The sequence below is a fragment of the Corylus avellana genome, chromosome 2 (genome assembly GCF_965113065.1).
Source record: "Corylus avellana chromosome 2, dhCorAvel1.hap1.2, whole genome shotgun sequence".
In the NCBI taxonomy this organism is placed as follows: Eukaryota; Viridiplantae; Streptophyta; class Magnoliopsida; order Fagales; family Betulaceae; genus Corylus; species Corylus avellana.
Genome location: NC_142491.1, coordinates 19052305 through 19075509, shown reverse-complemented (window position 1 = coordinate 19075509; position 23205 = coordinate 19052305). Strand labels below are relative to the sequence as shown.

Below are 23205 nucleotides of genomic sequence, written 5' to 3'. Positions count from 1 at the left end.
ATTATTATTATTATTATTATTATTATTTTTTATATATATATATAAAAAAAATGGGGGTGCAAAAATGGCTAGATGGCCAAAGAGGTTGCTACGGCCACCACAATTTTTTTTTTTTAATTTTTTATAAAAAAATAATAATAATAATAATAATAAATTATGTGCAATATGAGAATTTTGGGATAAAATTGGTTGAATTACAAAAATTTGGAAGTTTGGGGGGAAGGGGGGGTGCATTGCAAAAATTAAAACATTAAAGGTCGAATTGAAAATCGCTCAAAACTTTGGGATGGTAAACTATACTTTTTCCAAAAGTTTCTATTGCGTATTACGTATAGCTTATATATCTGACGTACTTTTTGTGATATTTAATAGAATTTTAATTAGAAAAGCCTTACCTATTAAGAGAGGCTAATTTGATGATGAAGTGTGTCACACAATTAACAACTATAAAACTCACAACTCTTCCACAAGATTAAGAAAATTCAAGATTTTAAGGGAATAAGAAAGAAAAAAACAATCAGCCTTGGTGAATTTATTATTAAATACTAAGATAAACAACATAAAATGGCGGCAAAGCCGTCCTTATTAGGTTTATATAGAAATTAGGGTTGCAATCTTGAAAGAAAAAAAAAAAGAGACAAAAATACCTTGTCGGAACTTGGTTGACTGAGCTACAATCTCGATTGATCGATGCACTTTTTATTTCAAAAAAACCCTAATCTGCCATCCTCGATCAACCAACTGTATCTGGTTTTTGTATGGAGATGGCCAAACACAGCATCCTCGGTTGATTGAGCCTCCATTATTTTTCTTGATGACTTGTTTTGATCTAATAAATGTTGAAATTTAAAAATATTCATGAAATATGAATTTGCATCCCTTTGAACAAGCTTTCGAACACCACCAAGATTGTCTTCATCGAATATTAGAATCCCAATATATGACCGATTTAGTAAGACTGGCCTACTCATAAACCGCCCTGCATCATTTGAGTAAAGAGAATATTAATTAAATAACTACATTCATTATTTTTTATGTGCTTAAACTTTTAGGATAAATGTTGATTCAACATTGTGTTGTGTTAAAAGTCTTGAATTTGAACTTTATTTCTGTAATTCACCTTCCACTTAAATTATTCCACGTATTAAGCCTCAATTGTTCCACATATTCAGCTCTAAGATAAATGATGATTTTAACATTATCCCTTTAATGAATTATGCTTCTTCGGATGATGAAGAAGATAATCAATCTTCTAGTTCCTCCTACACATCATATGTGGTGAGTGATCGTCAAATGAAAGTGAAAACGAAAACAAAAAAGAAGAAAGAAGAAACTTATTCAAGAAAATGAAAAATATTATATAATGACATCTTCCAACCCTAATAATTTAAAGATAGAGACACACTCAAGGTGGCCATGCCACTTGAGCACAAACTTTAGCTAGTGGAGTTAAAGCCTAAACCTTACTAAACTGCATTCTTGCTTCATAGAATGGGCCTACTTTAGCATTATCTCTCTCTCTCTCTCTCTCTCTCCTGGGGCCAACTTGTTTTAATTTACCTAATACTTCATTCTCTTTTCAAATAAGAAGAAAAAAAATATCTTATAATCAAAGGATTCTCGATAATATCGCCATGATATATATCACATTTAAATAGTAATACAGCATGATTCAATATACTCATAATTAAATACACCCAGGACTTCATCATGTGTACGGATCAAGAATGGCCCACTCTCCAACAAGCACACCTAAAACATCCAAACTAGTTTTATATTTGTATCACAAAATGGATCTCATTAGCACACCCTAATCCTAATTAATAAATTTAAGTGAATCCTTCACATTAAACACCGTCCATTTTTACCTTTTTTTTTTTTTTTTTTTTTGACTAAAAAAATTATTCAACCTTATATTTGTACCTACCCCATTCTTTTTGTTTTACCGTTCAAATTTTATTTTGTTCTATCTATCTATCGATATACATAATAATGTCTGGTCATATGTGACGTTCATATTAGACTCACATGTCGAAAGGAAAAAGCTTGAAACTTTATGAAATATCAATTAATTTTATTTTAAAAAAGATTTTATTAATAAACTAGACATCACACGTGGGTCTCTAAAATATTAAATTAATCCATAATAATAATAATAATAATAATAATACATAAGACCGGATTAAAGTTGCCGTTTACATTTTTGAAGGGGATGCCGAAGCGGCGAAGCTTAGTCATTGTCGGCCCAAAGAAATATAGTGGGAAAGGAATATGGATCAACGTACAGCAGCAATATTTTTTTTTTTTTTTTTTTTTTTTGTAAGAACAGCAGCAATATTTTGATCGCACAAAATCTGGTCCCATTTCTACGGATTTTCTTCCATTAACTTCGCGTCATGAATTGCAGAGGTGTCGCTCATGCACGGCTAGCCTGTAATTATCAAAGCATTAAATTCAAACCCTTAGAAAATTGCTTCCTTTAAAACCTCTTGTTTTGTTTGTCAACATTCAACAACCTTCTAGAAAAGTCATTTGCGTGGTCAATAAAGCAAGAACATCGAAATTTCAGTTTTGTTGCATTTGCAAGAAAGAGGAAAAACATTTTTATTGCTACAAGAAAATTAACTTCTGAAAGCACCCATCTGATTCAAAGGTTTCTCTCTCTCTCTCTCTCTCTCTCTCTCTGTATATATATATATAATGTTTTCTGTGATTTTGTTGGGTTTTTTTGATGCTCTGTAGTTCTTTTTTCTTTGTGAGCTTTGGTTCAGCCATAAGTTTCATGGGTAACTAATCTTTTTCTTCTTCTTTTTGGTTTTTTTGGGTTGCAAGTCAACTTCAAATTTGTTGGGTTGATTTAGTGCTCGGTAAATAATCTTTCTGCCCTTTGGGCTTTTTGAGCTAAACCAAGTTTGTGAAGAAAAAAGGTTGGTAATTGATATATGGGTCTGAACTGGTGTAGCTTCTCCTACGTTTGTTTGGTTGCTGAGAAAAGGTTTGAAAGGAAATTAACATATTTTTTTCTGAAACACTATGTGCCCAGTTTTTATGGGTTGAAAGCTCACCTGAGCTAAATCAACTGGTCGAATCTAGCTGAGTTGATCGGTGGTTTTAGTTTTCCTACTAGAGTTTGATTGGTTCTTTTCTAGTTCTCAGCAACTGTACAGAGCTCTAAGAAAATCCTGGTATTTCTGGGTGTCAATTTTTCAATTTCTAGAACTTTTTTTTTTTTTTTTCCTTTCAAATCATGAACTTTATCAGTGTAATTTTGCTGATCAATATTGGTGAATCTAGTAAAAAAAACTCCCACCATGTTGGCTCGAGAATTGAGATCGAATTTGTTTGAGCTTTTCTGGAAGAAAGGCTCATGTTTTTATGTTTAGATACAGTTTTTGAAGTTGTAAACTTTTACATAATTCTGGCTTTGATCTTAGAAGGAATTGAATCGAAAGGGAAGATAAGAGGCTTTTCAATTGCAAAAATGGAAGGCAAATAAGAAATTAGAAAACTTTCAATCTTGCCGTTCATTGGGTGGTAAATTAGCAGGTGTTTTTACTCCTATATTTTGGGTTTGCAGGGGTACAGGTGGGCTAAACAAAAAAGATGTCTGGGAAAGGACAAGTACTCCCAGATTGTCCTAATTCATCAAATCCCTACCACGAATGCACTCAATCTTGCCTCAAAAAGATTTCTCAAGGCCAAACAAGCAAGGATAAGAAGAAATCAGGTAATTATTTTTACCAAATTTGCTCTGAGTTCTTCTGTACCTCTGCATCTGCAGCTTTGGCAAGCTTTCCTGTTGCCATAACTAGGATTTAAGTTATCCTTGGGAATTGATTAAATTTAATCTAGCAAGCTTAAGCTTAATCTGGTATGAGAATTTGTATAGAAATCTCATTCATACAAAATAATAATTAAAAAAAAAAATCTAGTATGAGAATTACTAAACCAATATTTACCAAAAAAAAAAAGTAGTAAACCAATTAAATCATTTGCATAGGTTTTCTTGACCACCTTTATGGTAGGTGGAAAATTTGGATTGTTTTTGTCTTTCTTTTTCTTTTTTTATTCTAAGATGACGGCAGTTGAAAATAAGAAAGCTCCCAGCTCCACCTAAATTATTTTCTCAGGGTGCCCTTTCCAGGAATTTTTGTGGATTTGCATTGAGTTCACGTGTTATGTAAAAATTGTCTGCTCTAATTTGAGGTTGTGAATAAACACCTTTTTCAAGTAAGCAAAAAAATAAAAAAAATTTTACGAAAATGCCACATCAAGACTAATAAATAGTATAGGGCCCTGGTAGAGACTCGAGAGAGGGCACTCGACCCCCTTCACCTACCAACCATAGAATTTTAACCGGAAAAATTGTCATGTCTATTCTAATTGCCCACCGTGAAAACAAAAGAGGCTTTTCCCATTGAATATACAAACCACCACCCTTAAAACCAAGGTTGACTTGTCAAACTAAAAAGGCAAGGAAAAGACACGTTTCCACTTTCAAGGCAATAGGCACATGTCTTGACACAAATACAAAATATAAATAAATAAATAAAAACCTTAAAAAGAAAGGCACATGTGAATGCAAATCACAATTAGGGCACTTGAAAACCTTAAAATGCATAGGCCTCTTCAAAACAATTAATACCGTGAAAGATTCTGCACATGTAGAGAAGATGAAAACTCTTTTATTTTTTTTGTAAAATAGAATTGGTCATGATGATAATTTTCAAGGCATTGTGATGGCGGGATATGAGAAATTAATTCTATCAATTGATGTTGTGGCCAAGAATTTTGGGTATCTTTTTTTAGCTATTTCTTTTATAGGTTGGGGAGTGTGAGGTGGAAGTGCCTACAAACAAGCTAGCCTTTTTTTATTAACTAGGAGTATAATTTCGTATTAATATCTCTATGTTTTTAAGCTTTAGCATTTTAGCTATTTTAGAATATGAAAACTCATCAAGAAAAATTGAATAAATTAACTTGGGGTGTGAAAACATAAATAAATTATCTTTTGAATTTATATGTTTAAAACAATAATAAATTTTTGATTGTTTATTTATTTTGTTATCTATATTTTTAATTAATTTTTGTTCTAACTCTATTATTATTATTATTATTTTTAATTTTGCCCACGTAAACTAAAATTCTGGCTTCGCCACTAGCACCAATTATGTCACTTACTATAAAAAATTTAAAGATAATATTTTAAGACCAAATTTAAAAAAAAAATGGAGGGGTGGGTTGACCATGGCCAAATTGGGGGTGGCCAAACCACCCCTAAGGCCATTGGTCGGTTCTGCTACCCCCTTTGGTCGACTTGGGGGTAGGGTTAGCAATTTGTATTCACATGTTAGGTTTAGTTCGTGTCGAGACATATATATATATAAGATTATATGGGTAACCCCAAACTTGACCTATTTATTAAATAAGTCAATCCCCTCAACATTGACACAACCTATTTAAACAAGCAGGTGACACAACACAACACAACACGACCTGCATTACTCGTTTATGCCGGTCACTCATTGGTTAGAGGATTGACCCGAAAATAAATCGTTTATTAATCGGGTTCACCCAATTTGACCCAAATTCTATTTTACTAAGCCATAACCCACTAATTTCATATTCAGTTCGTGTCGAGTTGTAGGTCATGTCAAAAATTATTAGTCCTGCTTGTGGGTAGCCAAACCACCACCCCAAATGGCCATGGGGGTGGTTCGGCCACCTCCTCTAAGCATATCTAGGGGTGGTCGAACCATCCCCAATGGCCATGAGGGTGTTCAACCACCCCCAAGTGGGGCCAAAAAAAAAAAAAAAATGGAAAAGGTGGTCGAGCCACTCACTTTGGCCAAATGAAGGGTGATTGAGCCACCCCAAGACCAAGAGGTTGGTTCAATCACCCTCTCTGAACGGTTTGGGGGTGACCAAACCACCCTTATGGCCTTAGAGGTGATTCGGCCACCCCCCATTTGGCCAAAAGGGGTGGCACAACCACAACCTCCATTTCTTCTTTTTTTTTTCTTTTTAAAATTTGGGTTTTTTTTTTTTTTTTTAATTATTGTAAGTGACACGTGTCATGATATGATTGGTACTAATGTGGCACATTAATAGATTCTGTCAATTTTTCAAACGACAAATACCTTTCTTCTTTTTTTTTTTCTTTTTAAAATTTGGGTTTTTTTTTTTTTAATTATTGTAAGTGACACGTGTCATGATATGATTGGTACTAATGTGGCACATTAATAGATTCTGTCAATTTTTCAAACGATAAATACCTATATTTTTGCTTAATTCAAGGAGTATTTAATTACTTTTTAAGCCACAATGAGCTATTTGTTACAACCTCAAACTATCGGACCAATTTAGCAATTTTTCCATAATATTAAGGACCCAAAGGAGAAACAAATAAAGGAGGGAAAGCATCAAGAAAGTGGAAGTCTCTTAGCAAAAAGATCTATTGGCTTGTAGGGTGATCAAGGAGAACTATGGAAACTACATGATGTATTTCATGAGCCTTATGAGCAGTCAAATGTAGAATAAGTTTGTTGATGTTAGAATATAAATTAAATGATTAAATTAACTATTTCTAATCAATTTAGATTTTTGCGATAATTGATGATTTAATATGGTATCAGAGCAAAGGTCCTAAGTTCGAACCATGTCTTTGTCATTCATCTCTCATTTCAATTAAATATTTTACTTGTTGGATATTATTAAGCTTTTGGGAGAACCAGTGATATCCTACTTGGAAGTTTCAAATCCTATTCTAGCTATGGGGTAATTTAGTTGTTTCATATGCTTTTCTATCCAACTTAAAGGCTGATTTGGACGGACATGGGGTAATTTGTTGTTTCATATGATTTTCCATCCAACTTAATGGCTGATTTGGATGGAGGGGGCAATTTGACAACGAAACTTCAAAATAGGATTTGAGTTGCAATGAGTTAAAGTTTATGGGGCGTAATATAGCCATTTCATGTGCTTTTCCTTAGTGCCACCCTTTCTTTTCTCTTGCTTTCTTTTAATTGCAGACAAAACAACTTTTTTTGAAGTTTCCTTCATCCTCAAATGTTTCTTAGGTTTAACAAAAACGATAATGCTTTCTTTTAAAGACCTTAAAAATGCAATTGATCTAATAGTTCTAAGTGAGTTAGCGCCAGTTTTGCTACCTTCCCTTCTTTGATTATATTTGAAATTCAAGGAAATAGCTATAGAATTCAATTTTTCACACATTGCGAGGCAGTGTTACGATTCTAAGTGTCTCACATGGCTTAAGTGCAAACCACGTGTATATGAACTCTTTGGTACCCTTTTCTTGCAAATTGGTTTTCAAAAGTGAGTTTTACTTGAGGTTTGTATCATTTGGTATTAGAGCCAGCCATTACATTGAGTATGGGATCGACTGAGCTATGACTTTGTGGTCGAGCCAAGGAGGGAGTGACTTATAGGCTGGGTTAAAATGTTTGGGTATTATGTATGGGCATAGTGTTAAGTCTATGAAATTGATAGGTGAGTGGAGCTGCCAAGAGAAAAATGGCTACTATCGGGTCAGTGTTGAATGTCGATAAAGTGGGCTGCTGTAGATGTCAATTGTGGAGCGTGGCGGTATGTTACGATCCTAAGTGTTCCTTATGGCTTAAATATAATCATAATCATGTGTATATAAGCTTTTAAACACTCTTCCCTTGCAAGTTGGTTTTTAATGGTAAGTTCTATGAGATGTTTGTAACATCATGGTATCCAAGGTCATTCATTAAGAACTATTAGGGAGGATGAGACCACGATGAGGCATGATACTGTAACTGTTTTGATTCACTAAGCCATGATATTTATGTGACATTTCCTTGTCCTCTAAAACCCTTCTTTATTGCAGGGTTGTGATTAGGAGTCTGCGTTGCTAATTTGAATATGCCATCCTTGATGTTTGAGTAGTTCATCCCTTCTCTCACAGTGCATCCACATCTACATGATATGATAATTGGTTCCTAAATATGTTTCTTTGTAATTGCAGGCTCGGTTATCCTTGATGTTTCCAGAAGTTTTGGCAGGAGAAAGAAGGAAAGTTCCCGGCCAAATTCTCCACAAGTGCATGACAAATTGCCTTCTCCAAACGCAGTTTACCCATCTGGTTTTGCTTCTAAGAAAAAGGTAGAAGTAGAAAATGGTGAGGATTTTCCTCACTTTGATGCTAAAGAAACTTTTGCCCAATATCCTTTTCTCAACAAGGGCCCAGTCCAATCCTCTCAATCAGTGCCTACGTCCGGAATTCTCACACTGGTTCGTACTCTCTCTCTCTCTCTCTCTCTCTCTCTCTCTCTCACAAGCACATGTACACGAATGTTCTTTCTTGGTTTCTTTTCTCTTTGTGGGGGATGATTATCACATCAAACATCTTATAAATCCCCTGTTTTTTGTATCCATTTGACTCCTCTCTCGTGGTGACAGCCCGACAATTCCAGAGAGACTCCGAAGATAAATGGCGGCCTCTTCTATGGAGAAACAACAAACAGTCGGGTAGAGGATGAAAAGCTCCATGCTTCACAAAACGGTGTTCCTAAACCTCTTCTTGATGACATGGGAGAACATGGTGGTGGTGCTTCAGCTACCGAATCCATGAACTTTACTTTCACTGGTATTACCAACCCTTTAGAAGGCAGCGATGACGAAGAGATCCAATCTGTAATTTCTGATTCCTGCGTCTCCGTCGGACGATATCACGTAAAAGAAAGCTTAGCTTCCATTCTGCAGTCCATCTTTGACAAGTATGGAGACATAGCTGCAAGCTGCCAGTTAGAATCCTTATCCTTGCGCTCTTATTATCTGGAGTGTGTATGCACTGTGGTGAAGGAGTTGCAATCCAGTTCAGCTATACATCTGACCAAACCCAAAATCAAAGAGCTGTCGGCCATTCTTAAGGATGTTGAATCTGCTAAAATTGATGTCAGCTGGCTGCGAGGCATAATCAATGACATGACAAAAGATGTTGAGCTCATCAGCCAGCACCGAGCCATTGAGTCAGCAAAGAGCAACTGTGACAGTGAGTTGGAAGCAAAAAGGAAAGAGCTAGCATCTCAAATGGAAGATCTCTCTCTTAAAGAAAAAGAGGCTGCCATTGCCAAGAAACAAGTAGCTAAAACCAGAGCTCGGCTGAGTGAGATTGAGCTCAAAGCTTCCCAGCTCAATGAGACTATTTTGTCTATCAGGTCCAAGGTTGAAAATTTTCAGGGCAGATCCTTGTTAGATGAACTCTTGTGATGCAACCGTGAACGAACCAAAAGGTTTCAATTTCTCGTGTTGTATAAGTACGGCAATAGAACACCATAAACTAGGACATCATATATTTGCATGTTGTAATACAATTTGAAATAAAGGGATTGAAGGCTTTGTTCTATTCTTGCTTCCTGTAACAAACTTAAGGTTGAATTTATCCTTGAGAAAGATTGTACTTAATCGATGTAATACACTTAGAATCGTGTTAAGATCGTAACATATTTGCATTCCTCATCTTTTTCCGCTCTCTTATATTTCTTGCTTCCCAACTACATTATAGAACTAGTTTGATTATGTCTTGCAGATGTATGCACTTATATTTCACTCATTAGCTTTCTAAATGGAATCATTTATCGATAAAGTCTAATACAAAAAATATTTAATTGAAATAGGGTAAATTGTAGAGGTAGAATTTGAACTTTAGATGTTTACTGTCCTTTATAAATGAAGTCTATCACGTATTTGTAGTAAATTCAATAGAAATGCTCTTAAAATGGGAATAGGATTCTCTCCAATCCATAATAGACCGGAGAATATTTAGTTCATGGCTGAGATTTTGTTTTAGAAATCCTAGAGCTATAAATAGGACATCTGTCCCATTAAAAATAAAAAATAAAAAAACTAATATTTCAGATTAAAAAAATAAAAAAAATAAATTAATAAAAGAATAAGGGGTGATTGGCCACAAGGGGTTGCCGGACCACCCCATTTTAGATGGGGGTGGCTCTAATGGCCGGCAAGGGGTGGCCAGACCACCTCATGGCCCTTGGGGGTGGTTCGGCCACCCCCTAAACCCATATCTTAAAAAAAAAAATAATAATAAATAAAAAAATAAAAAAAAAATCTTTTGGCCCTCTGGGGTGGCCGGACCACCCCCAAGGGCCCTCGGATCTAAAAAAAATTGTTTGGCCCTTGGGGTGGCTGAAATCACCCTCAGTCCCAACTGGTGGCTAACCACTCCTTAATTTTTTATAATTTTTTTAATAATTTTTTAAAAAATTATATAATTTTTTTTTATTATTATTAATGGAACATATGTCTTATTTATGGCCTCAAGATCTCTTTTCTGACTATTAACTAGATATTCTCCAGTTCATTTTGGACCGAATAGGATCTTGTTCCCTTATAATGGTCCAAAATGTTTGTACATAATTTGGACCTATAACCCGACCCGAGGGCCCAACTCGTAGTGTTCAAGACTTCAAGTTTCACCGACCATACTATCCAAGCCCAGTATTTTGTGGTAATTACAACAATTCCATACACGTTCCTCTAATTCGCGATTTTTCGATTTTCACTCCCCAATCTCCATTCCTCTCATCCAAAACAAAACTCCCAGATAGCGCGCTCTGCAATCGAATCAAATTTCCTTCACAGGTTCGTCTCTTTCATCTTTGTGCAATCGAAGCAATTTCTTTGTTGAGATTTAAGTTGGCTTTCTAGGGTTTGGTTAGGGTTTTTGTTTTTTATGCTTGTTTGGTCACTGCGAAAAGACTGGAAAATAGAGGGGGGAAACGAAGTTTCTATCTTTCTATTTCTTTTAGGTTATATAATTGAGTAACATAATCAGCTCAGATGTCTTACATGCTTATTTGATTGTTTCTTTGTTTGCCTCAATGCCTGGGGTACTGGAAACCGGAATTTTGTAGAACTTCGAATTTTCTCGCTTTCTTTCCCTCGGTTTTCCCGGGAACGGAATACAGGATTAGTGTAATCGTTCGGATCTTTGTGTGATTTCGTATATATGGTTGTTACTCAAGAGAGCCTTATAGTATTTATAGTAAAAAAACACACATATATAATTGGAACTCCCTTTGTAATTCAAGATTGAATTTTAGAAATAGTAAAAATTAAGTATTTGAAGCCTTGCATCATGGTCAATTTTCGACTTATAATGTTAATTGGTTAGGAAATAGTTCTTCTATGTTGTTGGTTTTGGTTACCTGAATGCGAATAAAAATTTAATTATTGAACTGTATTGTTCAGGTAACTGAAGTGGTGTAGAGGAGGTGAGCTCAGGATAAAGATGACTGACGAAAGAGGAGTGCACCAGGATTGCAGGAATGCATCAAATCCTTACCATGAATGCAGCGAATACTGCTTCAAAATAATTGCCGAATCCAAGGCTTGGATGGAGCAAAATGAATCAGGTCAGATATATCCTCTTTATTTTCTATCTTGATTGTTAAGTAACTCTAATTGTTATGAGCTTGAACTTTATGATATTTGTCACTCTGTTTCCAGATTTCCCCTCTGGTTATCAGTAACTAGGGGTTAAAGCTTCCTTGAGTTTTCAGTGCTACTTTTGTTATAGGGGTTAAAGCTTCCTTGAGTTTTCAGTGCTACCTTTGTTCTAGTTTAGTTTTTGAAGTTTGCCTTAGGGAACAAGCCAATGCTTTCTTGGACCTTGCAGCCCTGTATTGTTTGAAAAATTAGGTATACTTTCTTCTTCACGGTCTTTAAGGGCTATGCTGATTGCATGATCTGATCCTTGTTGGAGCCATTCTTTGGGACATTAGAAGTGTGTAAATTTTTATCATCATTCAAGGTTGATTAGGGATTTACATTATTTATCTATTCTGTTAATATTTCTATATTTTTCTTTTTATCTAGAGCTCTGCCCTGCTTGGCCAATAATATTGTCTAATTCTTTAAAATATGCACATTTAGGTCTCTAAATTGATATCTGAGTATAATATGTTATTTGCAAGATTCTAGGTTTTTTACCATAATGTATTTCTATGTCATTATGCTTATTGCATGTAGTGTTACTTCCCTTACTTAACCTTGGTACTTCTATCAGAAGTAGTGCAAGCTAGTGGTTTGAGTGGTCAGTCCAATTCTGGTGCTCCAGAGCAGGATGAAGATCTACATGATGACAGACAAGATTTTGAAGATCGTGCTGATGGTGATAAAGACTATCCTGTTGAGGAGAACATAGAAGATGTCACAAAACTCACAGGGAGGAAGAAGAAATTGTGGGAGTTGAGAAATAAAATGGTGAGGTTGTCTTTAACTTTAATAAATAAGCTCATGTTCTGAAATTGATTGGATTTAAGGGAAAAATAAATAGTTCTATAATGTTAACTTTTGTAATTATTTATAAACCTTTTGAAATTAAATTGTTTGTGGCTGTGTGATGGCAGATGAAGGCAAAAAGTGACAATCAAAAAGAAATAGCTGCTGAAAAGAAAAGAATGGAAGCTCCAACTGAGTCAAGGGGCATATCTAAACAAAAATGGATTGACGAGAGGAAGAAAAAAATTGGCAAACTTCTAGATGCTAATGGTCTGGATATGACAAAGGCTTATATGCTAGATACACAAGAGGCTGCAGAATTAAAATATAAGAAATGGGAGAAGGATCCTGCTCCATATGGTTGGGATGGTATGTTTATATATAATTTTATTGATTTATTCCTATTTCATCACATTGGTTACACTTTTAAATTATGCATGTCTGCCTTAGGTTCATACAAACACACATTTCATTTTCCTTTATTGACATGTATGAATCTTGGAACAAATAATCATCTGTGAACACAATTAATAAATGTGTTATTATCAAGTTGTGTCTGCTCGTTGAGATGATAGAATAGGGACACAGTTATATGGGCGGTAGAAATGGCACACGTATGAGAATACCTCTCTAGTATCATGGATGCACCATTAGAAGGACGTAGATTGAGGAACCCATTCAAGGAATTCTGCTGCTCGTGCTAGGAGCTTTATCGAAATTGAAATTGCATTGGAATTATGGTCTTTAACTTCACAATATCAGAATGGTGACATTACCTCTTGTTAGTGTTTAGACAAGTTTCATTTTGTTGTAGTCTACTGATTACAAAATCATGTCTTAATCTTCTTCTTTTGCTTCTCTAAAATTCATAAATTGATACTTAACAAAAAAGAGCTTGAAGGTTCTTCATGAGTGATGTAGGGGACATATATTTCTTTGAGAATGAAGCTAACGTATATTGTTTTAACAGTTTTCAATCAGAAAACTTTGTACGATGCCTACAAAAAGCGGACAAAGAACGTTGAGGTCGATTTGGAAGAATATAACAGAATGAAAGAAGCTGATCCAGAGTTCTACCGAGATGCTTCAAGTCTCCAGTATGGAAAGGTACAATTTTGTTGAAGAAATGCAATGCTTCCTGTGGTAGTTCTGGCTTATAGTAACTCACCCAAAAAAAAAAAAAAAAAGTGATATGGCTTATGGTAGGGGCCTTAAGCTTATGATTTTTCCTTCATCTCGCAGGCACAAAAGACCTCAGAGGAAAAGATTGATAGGATGGTGAAGGAACTCAAGGACCGGGATGAGAAACGCAAGTCGTTTAGCAGGAGGAGGAGGTTCCATGAGGAGAAGGATATTGATTCAATCAACGACCGTAATGAGCATTTCAACAAGAAGATTGAACGAGCCTTTGGTAAATACACACTAGAGATTAAAAACAATCTCGAGCGAGGAACTGCATTGCCTGACTAAAGGCAATTGCCTAGAGTGACGCACTGTATTTTGATGTTTTTGTCTTATTGTGTACAAATCTTTCTGTCCAATGGAATATATGATATTCATGACGGAAATGTGGTAAATCAGGTTCTCCTAAACTAAATAGTGGAAAGTTGGATGGCAATGGCCATTGTCAATCTTCTGCTAATTTGTGGTCAGAGTATGATGTGGATTGAACTTGTGCTAAATTTTCAAATGAAGTTTTATATTTTTATGTTTGTTGCTGAGTAAACAAGTATAGATCCAGTTAAAACTGCTCTCACGCTTAGGGTTTTAAACTTTTCTCTCTTGCCATTGATAAGATAAAAAGCCTGAGGTGGAGGGAAGAACCCTCCTCCTCCCCTCGTCTATCCCTCTTCCTCTCTCACCATGTTACTTCTCACAGGGGATATCTTTTTTCCAGTTCTTTTCACCTCTTATGAGGCATTATCCGTCGTCTTGTGCGATTTATCTAATCTTCTCTAGAAATCACAACTACAGCCCCCTCCTCTGACGCTCTACCGCCTCTCCTGAGTCATAGCGATAGACTTTTTTGTTTGGATTTGTCATAGGTTTCCAATCCAGCTTCTTTGAAGCTCAATTTGTCATCCCCTGACAGCCCTCCCATCCAACGTGTCTCTCCATCATTGTCTTCAGCATCATCTCCTCCCCCCAACGCTCCACTGCCTCCCCTGAGTCACAACGACGGCTCTTTCGTTTGGATTTGTCATAGGTCTCCAATCCGGCTTCTTTGAAGCTCGATTTGTCATCCCCCGACAGCCCTGCCATCCAATGCGCCTCTCCGTCATCATCTCCAGCTTCATCTCCTCCTATCATTGCCTCTCACTCATCCTTCCGGCCTTCACATGCCAGTGCATGGATCTCACGAGCCTCTACGTCTCCGCCACCTCTGCCTCTGGTGTTGCTGATTTTTTGACTTTGAGATTTTATTTTGCTTTTTATTATGTATTTCTTTTATGTTTTGTTGTTGTATTGTTGCTTTATATATTACCTGAACCGGTTGGGCCTTAGACTTTGTGTCTGTGTGGGAAATCTTTTTTTTCCACTTTTCTGGTCTCCTTCTATTTCATTGAGGTGTTAGTGGTCTGTCTAGATTGAGTTTTTAAAAATAACCTGAACCGGTTAGGCTTCATACTGTCTGTGAAGGGAACCATTTTTTTCTTATTCTTTTTCTACTTAATCTTTACAGTTTCCTTGGAAACTTGTCTAAATTTAAGTTTTTAAGGGTTTTCATACTCAAGATGATTTTATCCATCATAATGTGCTGCATCTTTCATCAGTTGCATTCGCATGTGACTTCAATCGTTCTAGTCTCTCCTTTCAGTTCATTGAGGTGCTAGTAGTTTGTTTGTATCGGTTTTTCCAGTTAAGCTTGTGTTTATTTTCTGTTTTTCTGTCTTTGCAGTAATTTCCTTTGAAAAAAAAAAAAAAAAAAAAAAGGTAGAGATCCAGTTAAAATTGGACTGACTTCCAGGGTCTATTCAGAGCAATTCCAAGGGCTTGATCCTTGAGTAGAGCCGCAGTTTACAACTGTGACAGGTTCAGAAGCATCATTTTCAAAATTTATTATAAGTTTGCATACCATTAAAATATCAGAAGCATCATTGTCAACAAAATACAAATGAATTGTTCACTCCTTCGAGTAAGCTATATTAATATGTAACCTATTTATTTCCTATGGTATAACATAGTTCTCAGCTACCACCCCTCCGGAGACCTTTTTACAAGATCAAGTTGCATATGAACCTTTTTAATAGGAAGAATTTTAGGTCTAGTGAGAACCCGGCAATAGCCCTTGAAACAAGTTAGTTAGGGTTTTTTTTTCCTTTTTCTTTTTGTTTTTGGTGAGCAAGCTAGGTTGAATGGTAGCTTAAGACATGAGGAAAACCTCCCCGTGACCACTGTCAGCCTGAATTTTGAGGACCACTGCCCTCTCTCAGAAATGATCCCATTGTAAGATTCCCCATTTTGTGTGGTAAAATATATAAATAAAATAAATAAAAAGGCAAATTTTAAATTTTACTTTTTCTCTTTTAATCTTTTTTTTTTTTTATAGCTTTTTTCGATACGGTTTTTGATGAACGAAGCGGACCCCTACCATACCCTACCCCCACTTCACCCACCCCCCATGTGATGCCATGACATTGAGATCCTATGGTCCCATGACACGTGGCACTCTCAGCCTCGAATCCCGTCCCATCGGCTTTCATTTTCTGGCTTTTGCTTGCCTCCGTCCCACTCCCATTGGCTGGACCTTAGTCCAAAAAGCGGTCTCACAGAGAGAGTGAGAAAGCTGCAGAGACCCATCAAGAGCATCTTTGCTCCTTGAATGACACGTGGCTTGACACTTTGCGGAATCCAAGGTCATCCCAAGTTCAATCTCCACCGTTGGTTCCAATGCAGAGAGTTTCGTACTAATCATGCGTACCCGTTTTGTCCCTCACCAAAATCATGATGGCTTAAGTGGGAGAGATTAAGGGTAAAATTTGGGTTGCAATTGCAAATCCATTTTCTTGTCAGAGAATTAGAATAAACACACCATAACGAAAGAAGATTAGAGAGAGAGAGAGAGAGAGAGAGAGAGAAGTACAACAACAGGGATTAAAAAAAGAGCAGCAACAACACCACTAGTCATGAACAATATGATACACATCCAATGCTAATAACAATAAAAGATTAAATTATAAATAAAACAAGGAAAAAAAGAAAAAGAAAAAAGGGGGTCATCATCATCATCATGATCAACATCCTCTCATATTACACGCAAACAAACAAATAGGGGGAGCGAAAGAGAAAGGAGACATTAGAAATTATAAGTTTTCATTCAGGTTTTGAGGTTGCTTTTGTCTTGTCTCTTTAGTTGGTGGGGTTGCTGCGGAAGGATCCCAAAGCCTTGATCGCCGCTGCTCTCAGTATGTACTGGTGGTACGCCGCTGCAGCCAGTGCTCCCACAAACGGACCAACCCAGAAGATCCACTGCACCAAATTATATACCCATTTGTTTACAACTCAAAACACATCAAAAAACATATTCACAAATATGCAATGTGCACTTACTTGGTGATCCCAGACTTTTTCATTGTTGTAGATAACAGCAGCACCGAAGCTCCTTGCTGGGTTGATACCAGTTCCGGTGATGGGGATGGTGGCCAAGTGCACCATGAACACAGCGAACCCAATAGGGAGTGGAGCCAACACCTGCGCACAGACAAATATGAAAACCATATACTAACTAAAATAGCTAAAAAAACGTTGGAAGGGTTACATACAGGCACGTGAGAGTCACGAGCGCTCCTCTTTGGGTCGGTGGCTGAGAAAACGGTGTAGACCAGCACAAAGGTACCGATGATCTCAGCACCCAAGGCGGTGCCGGTGCTGTACCCTGACTGAACAGAGTTAGCTCCACCGCCAAGCCTGTTGTAGTCGTGCTTCATGAAAGCCTTGACCAACCCAACGCCGGAAATGGCTCCCAAGCACTGCACCACCATGTACGACACAGCACGAATCAGCGACACCTTCCGGGCCAAGAACAGCCCGAACGTCACGGCCGGGTTGATATGCCCACCTACACAGCAAACAAAATTACTACAAAAGAAGAAACAGAGAGCTTTACGAAATTTCAAGCATTGTAGGTTTGAGGGGTATGGGGTTTTTACCAGAGATACCGGCGGTGCAGTACACAAGGACGAAGATCATGCCACCGAAGGCCCAAGCGATACCCAGAAGCCCCACGCCGTCGCAGGGTCCGGTAGCCTTCTTGTGGCCGATGACAGTGGCGACGGTGACGTAGAGGAAGAGGAGGGTGGCGATGAACTCAGCTATGAGGGATCTGTAGAAGGACCAAAGCTTGAGCTCGGCCAGGTCGAGGAGTGGTGCCGGTGGAGGGTCCACGTAGTCCTTGCCATGGCTCTGCCCTTCTTCGCTCACTTCCTTTGACATCTTCTTTAACAGTGAAGCTCTCTCTCTTCCCTCTTTCTGTGTTTGCTTTTGCCTGTCTGTTTCTCAAAAACCTTGTGAGCTGAAGAAGAGTAAGTGAGAGAGAGATTTAAAGAGTGATGAGAAGGGCAAGGGGGGAAAGGTGCATTTTAAGGATAAACCAAAGGGCAATTTGGGAATATAATGTGGCTGCTATAAAATATGTAGAAAAAATGGTTGGGAAATAGGAAAGAGTTTTTTTTTGAGGAAGATTAGTAGGATTAGGGTTTTAGAGAGGGGCGGGAGTGGGACCCAGAGTGTACAGCGAGACCATGTGAGGACTAATCATCTGTTGGGTGGGGTTCGATGGGTAGGGGGGCTCATGCGTCAGCCTGGCATCCAACCAAAGCCACGCCCACGCCACGCCTGCAACGGTTATTTTTTGTCTTTTTCTCCTTCTCTGTCTTCTTTTACAGGGCAACCCCCCTTCTCTTTTTGGGACCCTCGTTGTGTAGGACATGTTTAAAGAACTAAAAAGGCCTTTTGGGGTTTTGTTAATGGTAATGGAGGGCACTAATTATGCTGCATGTTTGAAAGGCCTTTTTGGATTATGGGTGGGGAGGGCTACTTTTGTGGGGGGTTTTTGTTAATGTCAATGAAGATTAGATTACAACATGCAAATGAAACTAACGGTTTGAGAGGACTTTTTCCCTGGTTGGAGAGGACCCAGAAACAATATTAACCACTTAATTTGGTTATAATTATTAAAGTATTAACTAAATAATTACATTTATTGAAAAAAACTTCACTTATTCCTAATCTTTTATTACTTTTATAATCTTACATTCAATCTTTAAAAAATTAAAATATAGAACCATTTTTTAAAACTTTGCAATGTCAACCCAAGTCCTCAATCATTAAGGTTTAGAATTAAATCAAACACTACTAAAATGTTCCTTATATCACTTTTTAAAAATGCAAAATCCTTACTTTAAGAATTTTAAAAAATAAAATAAAAAGTTAAAAAAAAAAAAAAAAACAAAACAAAACAAAACATTAAAAAAGGAGGGGGTCAAATGGGTGGTTAGCTTCTTTCTTTTTCTTTTTTTTTTAACGGGAGTATTTTGAAGATTTTGACTTCATCCTAACAGATCGGTGACATTGTAACTTTTTTAAATATAACGACCGGACATTACAACTTTTTAAAAGGTTGAGTTTATGGGATAAGTGAAGTTTTTCATTTTTTTTATTAGCCACAAAATTTAGTTTAAATAGTTATTTGAAATGGTATCAGAGTCAATTTTGGTGTAACAGAAGAAAGAGACGTGAAGAGCACACCTAATATTATTCCAAAGTCCTAAGTTTGAAACCACTCCTCAAAACATCTCTCTCTATCGTTTGCTATTACGTCTATGGTACTTGAAAGATATTGTCTGTTAGCTTTTGCAAGGTTTAAATTTGATGTCAAGGTGCTTGAAGAATACTCACATCCAATTGATAATGAAGTTTGAAAAGAAAAAGAAAAAGAAAGAGCACTTACATATTCATCATGAATCTATTGTAAGTCATCGTCACATCTCTCAAGTAACTTTCATAAATCCCTTCGAAGTTAATCTCCTACCAACAATTCACACCTGGCTCCAATTTTATTTTCTTTTTATTCTCATCTAATCTTCTTTTTTTTTTTCCCATTATTTTAAGTTTTTGTTTAGTTTAGTAATTTCAAAACACAATAATGAAAAATTCGATTTTTTTAAAGATGCATAGTGTTGTCTCTATTTTAAAAATGTACGTTTTAAATATGCACCATTTATCTGTAGCACGAGTTTTATAAAATATATCATATTTTTCAAAACTGATGAGATGCGATAAATAAGAAGAAAAATGCAAAAACAAGCAATCACAAACACAAAGATTTTTACGTGATTTACTACTAAAGTCTACGTCCACAGAGTTTCAAGGATATTTCACTATTTATTAAGAAACAATTAATACATGAGACGTGAATATTCAGGAATACATCAATCGCACAAAACCCTACAAACATAAGCGATTATAAATATGACAACCAACTAGGTCAAAACATCAACACGAGCCAAAACAATTTCCAGGGGGCAGTTTGCATTGCTTCATGGACTAAGCCTCATAAAAAATTTCATTTAGACCGTAGTGCTTCTTACGTCGAATCAAATCGAATACAAATTAGACTCCACATAACCTATCAACGAGAACTTATATTTTTCACATTTTTAAATTGTCATCAACTCTATTTGTTAAAATTTTTGTTCTTGTACTTTCAAAACAAAAACATTAATAAACAATTCAAATGCAAAACATTCTTAAAACACACAAAAATAGTGTATTTTATAATTTTGTTTCAAATTTTAAACGGCTATTTTTTAAATGCATTTCTAGAACACTTTTAGATATTTTTAATTTAAAAATGTTTATTTACGCGGGACCAACGACACTTATGTTGTCAAAATGATTTGTAAAAGCCTTAATTAAGCACGTCCAACGTGCTTAAATTAATGATCAAAACGTGGGAAGTTAATTATAGAGGGATTTGAACTGTGCTGTGGACGACCACCGGGACGAAAATACCCCGCTAAACATTCCTTATAATTGTTTAATGGTTGGTGCGCCAACCTGGTAAAATCGTCCTCCAATCTGTCTTTAGTCTGGCTTTTGTCCTTATCCACCAACGGCACTATTGCGCAAGCACGGCGGACTTGATGCAGTGCAGATCATGACCATTGAGAATCATGTGTCCCACCTCCTCCTCCTGATTGCATGATTTGGTGCCTTTACCTCCTCATCACACAACCGGATGGCCCGTCATGTTTCTCACCACATTACCGCCTCCAATGTACAAATCTTGCAGAATTTATAGGTTGTACTTGGGGTTAACGGTAGAGATATTTTTATTCGCCGAACCGAAAAAAAAGTTAGTTAAGTCGGTTAATTAATTGACCGCACATGAATAAGAATATATTTTAACTATTTTGATTAAGTCGATTAAATGTTGGTCAATTAAACTAATTAGTCATAGGCTTTTTATATTAGGCCAAGGCAGCTGATTGCTGTTTGGTGGCGGTCAAGTAGGTAATAATCGAATCTTTTTGTCCACCCCTAGTTGTTTTTGAAAAAGTTGTAGTTTTTTTTTTTTTTTTTTTTTTTGGAATAATAAATTTAGACCCCTAAACTTATTTGATGTTTAGATTAGCAAATTTTAAAAATTACATTTGGCCCCTTCTAACTATTATAACGTTACATTTAACACCATTTGTTAGCATTTTTTTTTTTCGTCAAATTGGACAAAAAGTCAAGTGACACTTATGTAAACTTTTTTTGGTAAAAAGATATTCAAAATATCCCTTTTTTAAGGTTATTTTGACAAAATTATTCGGAAACTACTTACAAATTATTAAAAAAAAAAAAGAAAAAATATAAAAAAGTCCCACAAACTATCAGCCGTTTTCGATTTAGTTCCCTAATATTTCAAAAGTGATAAAGTAGCTCCTCAAACTACCAATCATTTAGAAAATGTCTAATTTCTCTCCAATTTGAAGGGATCCAAATCTAGGGCAAGTAGCCTATTCATTTTAAATCCAATGATCTATAAAATCATTTAAACCTTAATAAAACAAAAGCCAGCATTTAATGCCTCGGTTATATAAAAGCAGTTGACATTTTAGACCATTAAATTTAAAATGAAGGACCACAATTAACAATTGGATAATTTTCAATTTTTTCTCAATTAGAGGGATCTCAAGTTCTTAACTTTAACAAGAGTGGTTTAACAATTCTTCAATAATAATCAAAATCAAGATCTTTGAAAATGTTGCAAATCCTTGGCATGAATGATCACATTATAAATGTGTTTAAAAAAATAGTAAAACAAAAGACTTTTTGTGTGGCTCGAAAAAAACTGAGATAGGAGACTTTTGTTTGAATCGATTTTGACCCCATTTTTGTAGTTAGGTGATTGTGGGGTTTGATAGGGTGTCCCGGCATGTTTAAACATTCCCTGGAACGACTAGTCCGACACCGGAGGCGGAGACCCCCGGTCTTCGCTGGATCATGAAAGGATGATCAAAAAGCTGTTACGTGCTGATCAACGTTCACGTGGCTCCAGCTGTCAAATTGTCAATCAACTATCACGGTTGATGCTGAGCCATATTCGGGAGGGTCCCACATCCGTCTTCATCTTTATCTGCAACTTTTCCACGTCAGGCCCCATCCATTCATCTCCTCCACGCCAGCGGTGTGATTTACGTTTTTCTTCGCTTTCTTTTTGCCCACTTCCTTTCTTCTTCCCAATTTTCTTCTTTTTTTTTTTTTTCCTTCCAAAAGTGATGTATTTAGGAATGACTTTTTCTGCAAATTCTTTTGGTCAACGAAATATTTTTTTCCAAAGAAGTGATAGAGAGTCAAATAAATAAACTGAAAAAAAGTTTTAAACTGATATGTCATGGGTTTTTAAATTAAAAAATACAATTCTCTTTCTCTTGTCTGTGACTTACAATCTGTCACGTCAATTTAAAAATTTTTCAGGATTTATTTATTTACCTCTCTAACACTTTTTTCTTTTTTTTTAAAAAAAAAAAAAAAAAAAAAAAAAAAGAAGAAAGAAAGAAAATTTTTTCTTCTTCTTAAAAATTTTTTCTTCTTTTTTAAAATTTTTTTTTTTTTTTTTTTTTTTTTTGACTTGCTTACACAAGATAAGGGAAAGAGAATTCGAACTAATAACCTTCCACTTCATAAGGCGTGGCCGACCCAAAGTACTTTTTTTTCTTAATGACTAATGTATCGCAATAATTACATTAAAATAGTATCCAATTCAATTTTGGGATATCTTAGAATTAATATTCACCTTTTAAAGTTTTTTTTTTAATTAATCAACTCAATTATAACTAAAATATTTATCTTGAAATGAGAATTAAACTTAAAAGACTTTTTGTCTGTGGTTTGGTTGAGGGTGGATGGCATTTTTATCCAAAGTATTAAAAGAATATTCTAATCCCCTTCATTTTTAATTATGTGTTTAATTATATATCTAGCGTTTATAATTCAATTCTGTCTATTAGATTAACAAGTAACATGTATTTAAAATGCATGTAAGAATTATAGAATCACATACATTTTGAACATATATCACTATTATTCTAATCTAATTTAAAGGAAAATTGTATTCGAAAATTATTTACCTAATAAGTTTACCAACAATCTGTATTAAAAATAATACTTGAAAAAAAGAAAAGAAAAAAAAAATCCTCTTATCTTTTTCTTAAAAATGAAGGAAGCAAAATGGAAGTAGCCTTTTAAGTGTTTCTTCATTTGTCAACATCGTGCCAAGTGTCCCGTTTACTTCAAAACGGCTAGACGTTTCCAGGGCCTTCTTTCAACCGTTGGAGAATGAGAAACCGGTGGGCCTTTAATTAATTAATTAATTTATCAGCTCAGCCCAACGGTCATATTTCGTCTGGCGGGTCAAGCACACGTTAG

At 35.8% G+C, this 23205-nt stretch overlaps 3 protein-coding genes across 5 annotated transcripts; 2 read left to right on the top strand and 1 right to left on the bottom strand.

Moving 5' to 3' along the window:
- Window positions 1-2474: 2474 nt before the first annotated feature.
- LOC132168181 (uncharacterized) lies at window positions 2475-9506 on the top strand. Of its 3 annotated transcripts, none has more exons than XM_059579299.2 (4): window positions 2475-2653; window positions 3578-3727; window positions 8012-8148; window positions 8446-9506. In XM_059579299.2, the coding sequence occupies exons 2-4, from the start codon at window positions 3604-3606 to the stop codon at window positions 9253-9255; spliced, it is 1071 nt and encodes a 356-aa protein (XP_059435282.2). In that variant the 5' UTR covers window positions 2475-2653; window positions 3578-3603; the 3' UTR covers window positions 9256-9506. The 3 variants fall into 3 exon arrangements, with proteins under 3 accessions (XP_059435282.2, XP_059435280.2, XP_059435281.2); XM_059579297.2 differs by having other exon boundaries at window positions 2477-2653; window positions 8012-8277; XM_059579298.2 differs by lacking the exon at window positions 2475-2653 and adding an exon at window positions 2716-2786 and having other exon boundaries at window positions 8012-8277.
- A 1052-nt stretch (window positions 9507-10558) lies between these two features.
- Window positions 10559-14000, top strand: LOC132187997 (GCIP-interacting family protein). The gene is made up of 6 exons (XM_059602420.2): window positions 10559-10647; window positions 11257-11420; window positions 12074-12270; window positions 12417-12657; window positions 13259-13395; window positions 13531-14000. The coding sequence occupies exons 2-6, from the start codon at window positions 11297-11299 to the stop codon at window positions 13756-13758; spliced, it is 927 nt and encodes a 308-aa protein (XP_059458403.2). The 5' UTR covers window positions 10559-10647; window positions 11257-11296; the 3' UTR covers window positions 13759-14000.
- A 2383-nt stretch (window positions 14001-16383) lies between these two features.
- On the bottom strand, window positions 16384-17847 carry PIP2;8 (plasma membrane intrinsic protein 2;8). Its single transcript, XM_059573577.2, has 4 exons — window positions 17439-17847; window positions 17052-17347; window positions 16840-16980; window positions 16384-16758 (listed from the first exon to the last, which is right to left on the bottom strand). Exons 1-4 carry the CDS (start codon window positions 17719-17721, stop codon window positions 16639-16641), a joined length of 840 nt encoding a protein of 279 aa, XP_059429560.1. The 5' UTR covers window positions 17722-17847; the 3' UTR covers window positions 16384-16638.
- Between the last annotated feature and the right edge of the window lie 5358 nt (window positions 17848-23205).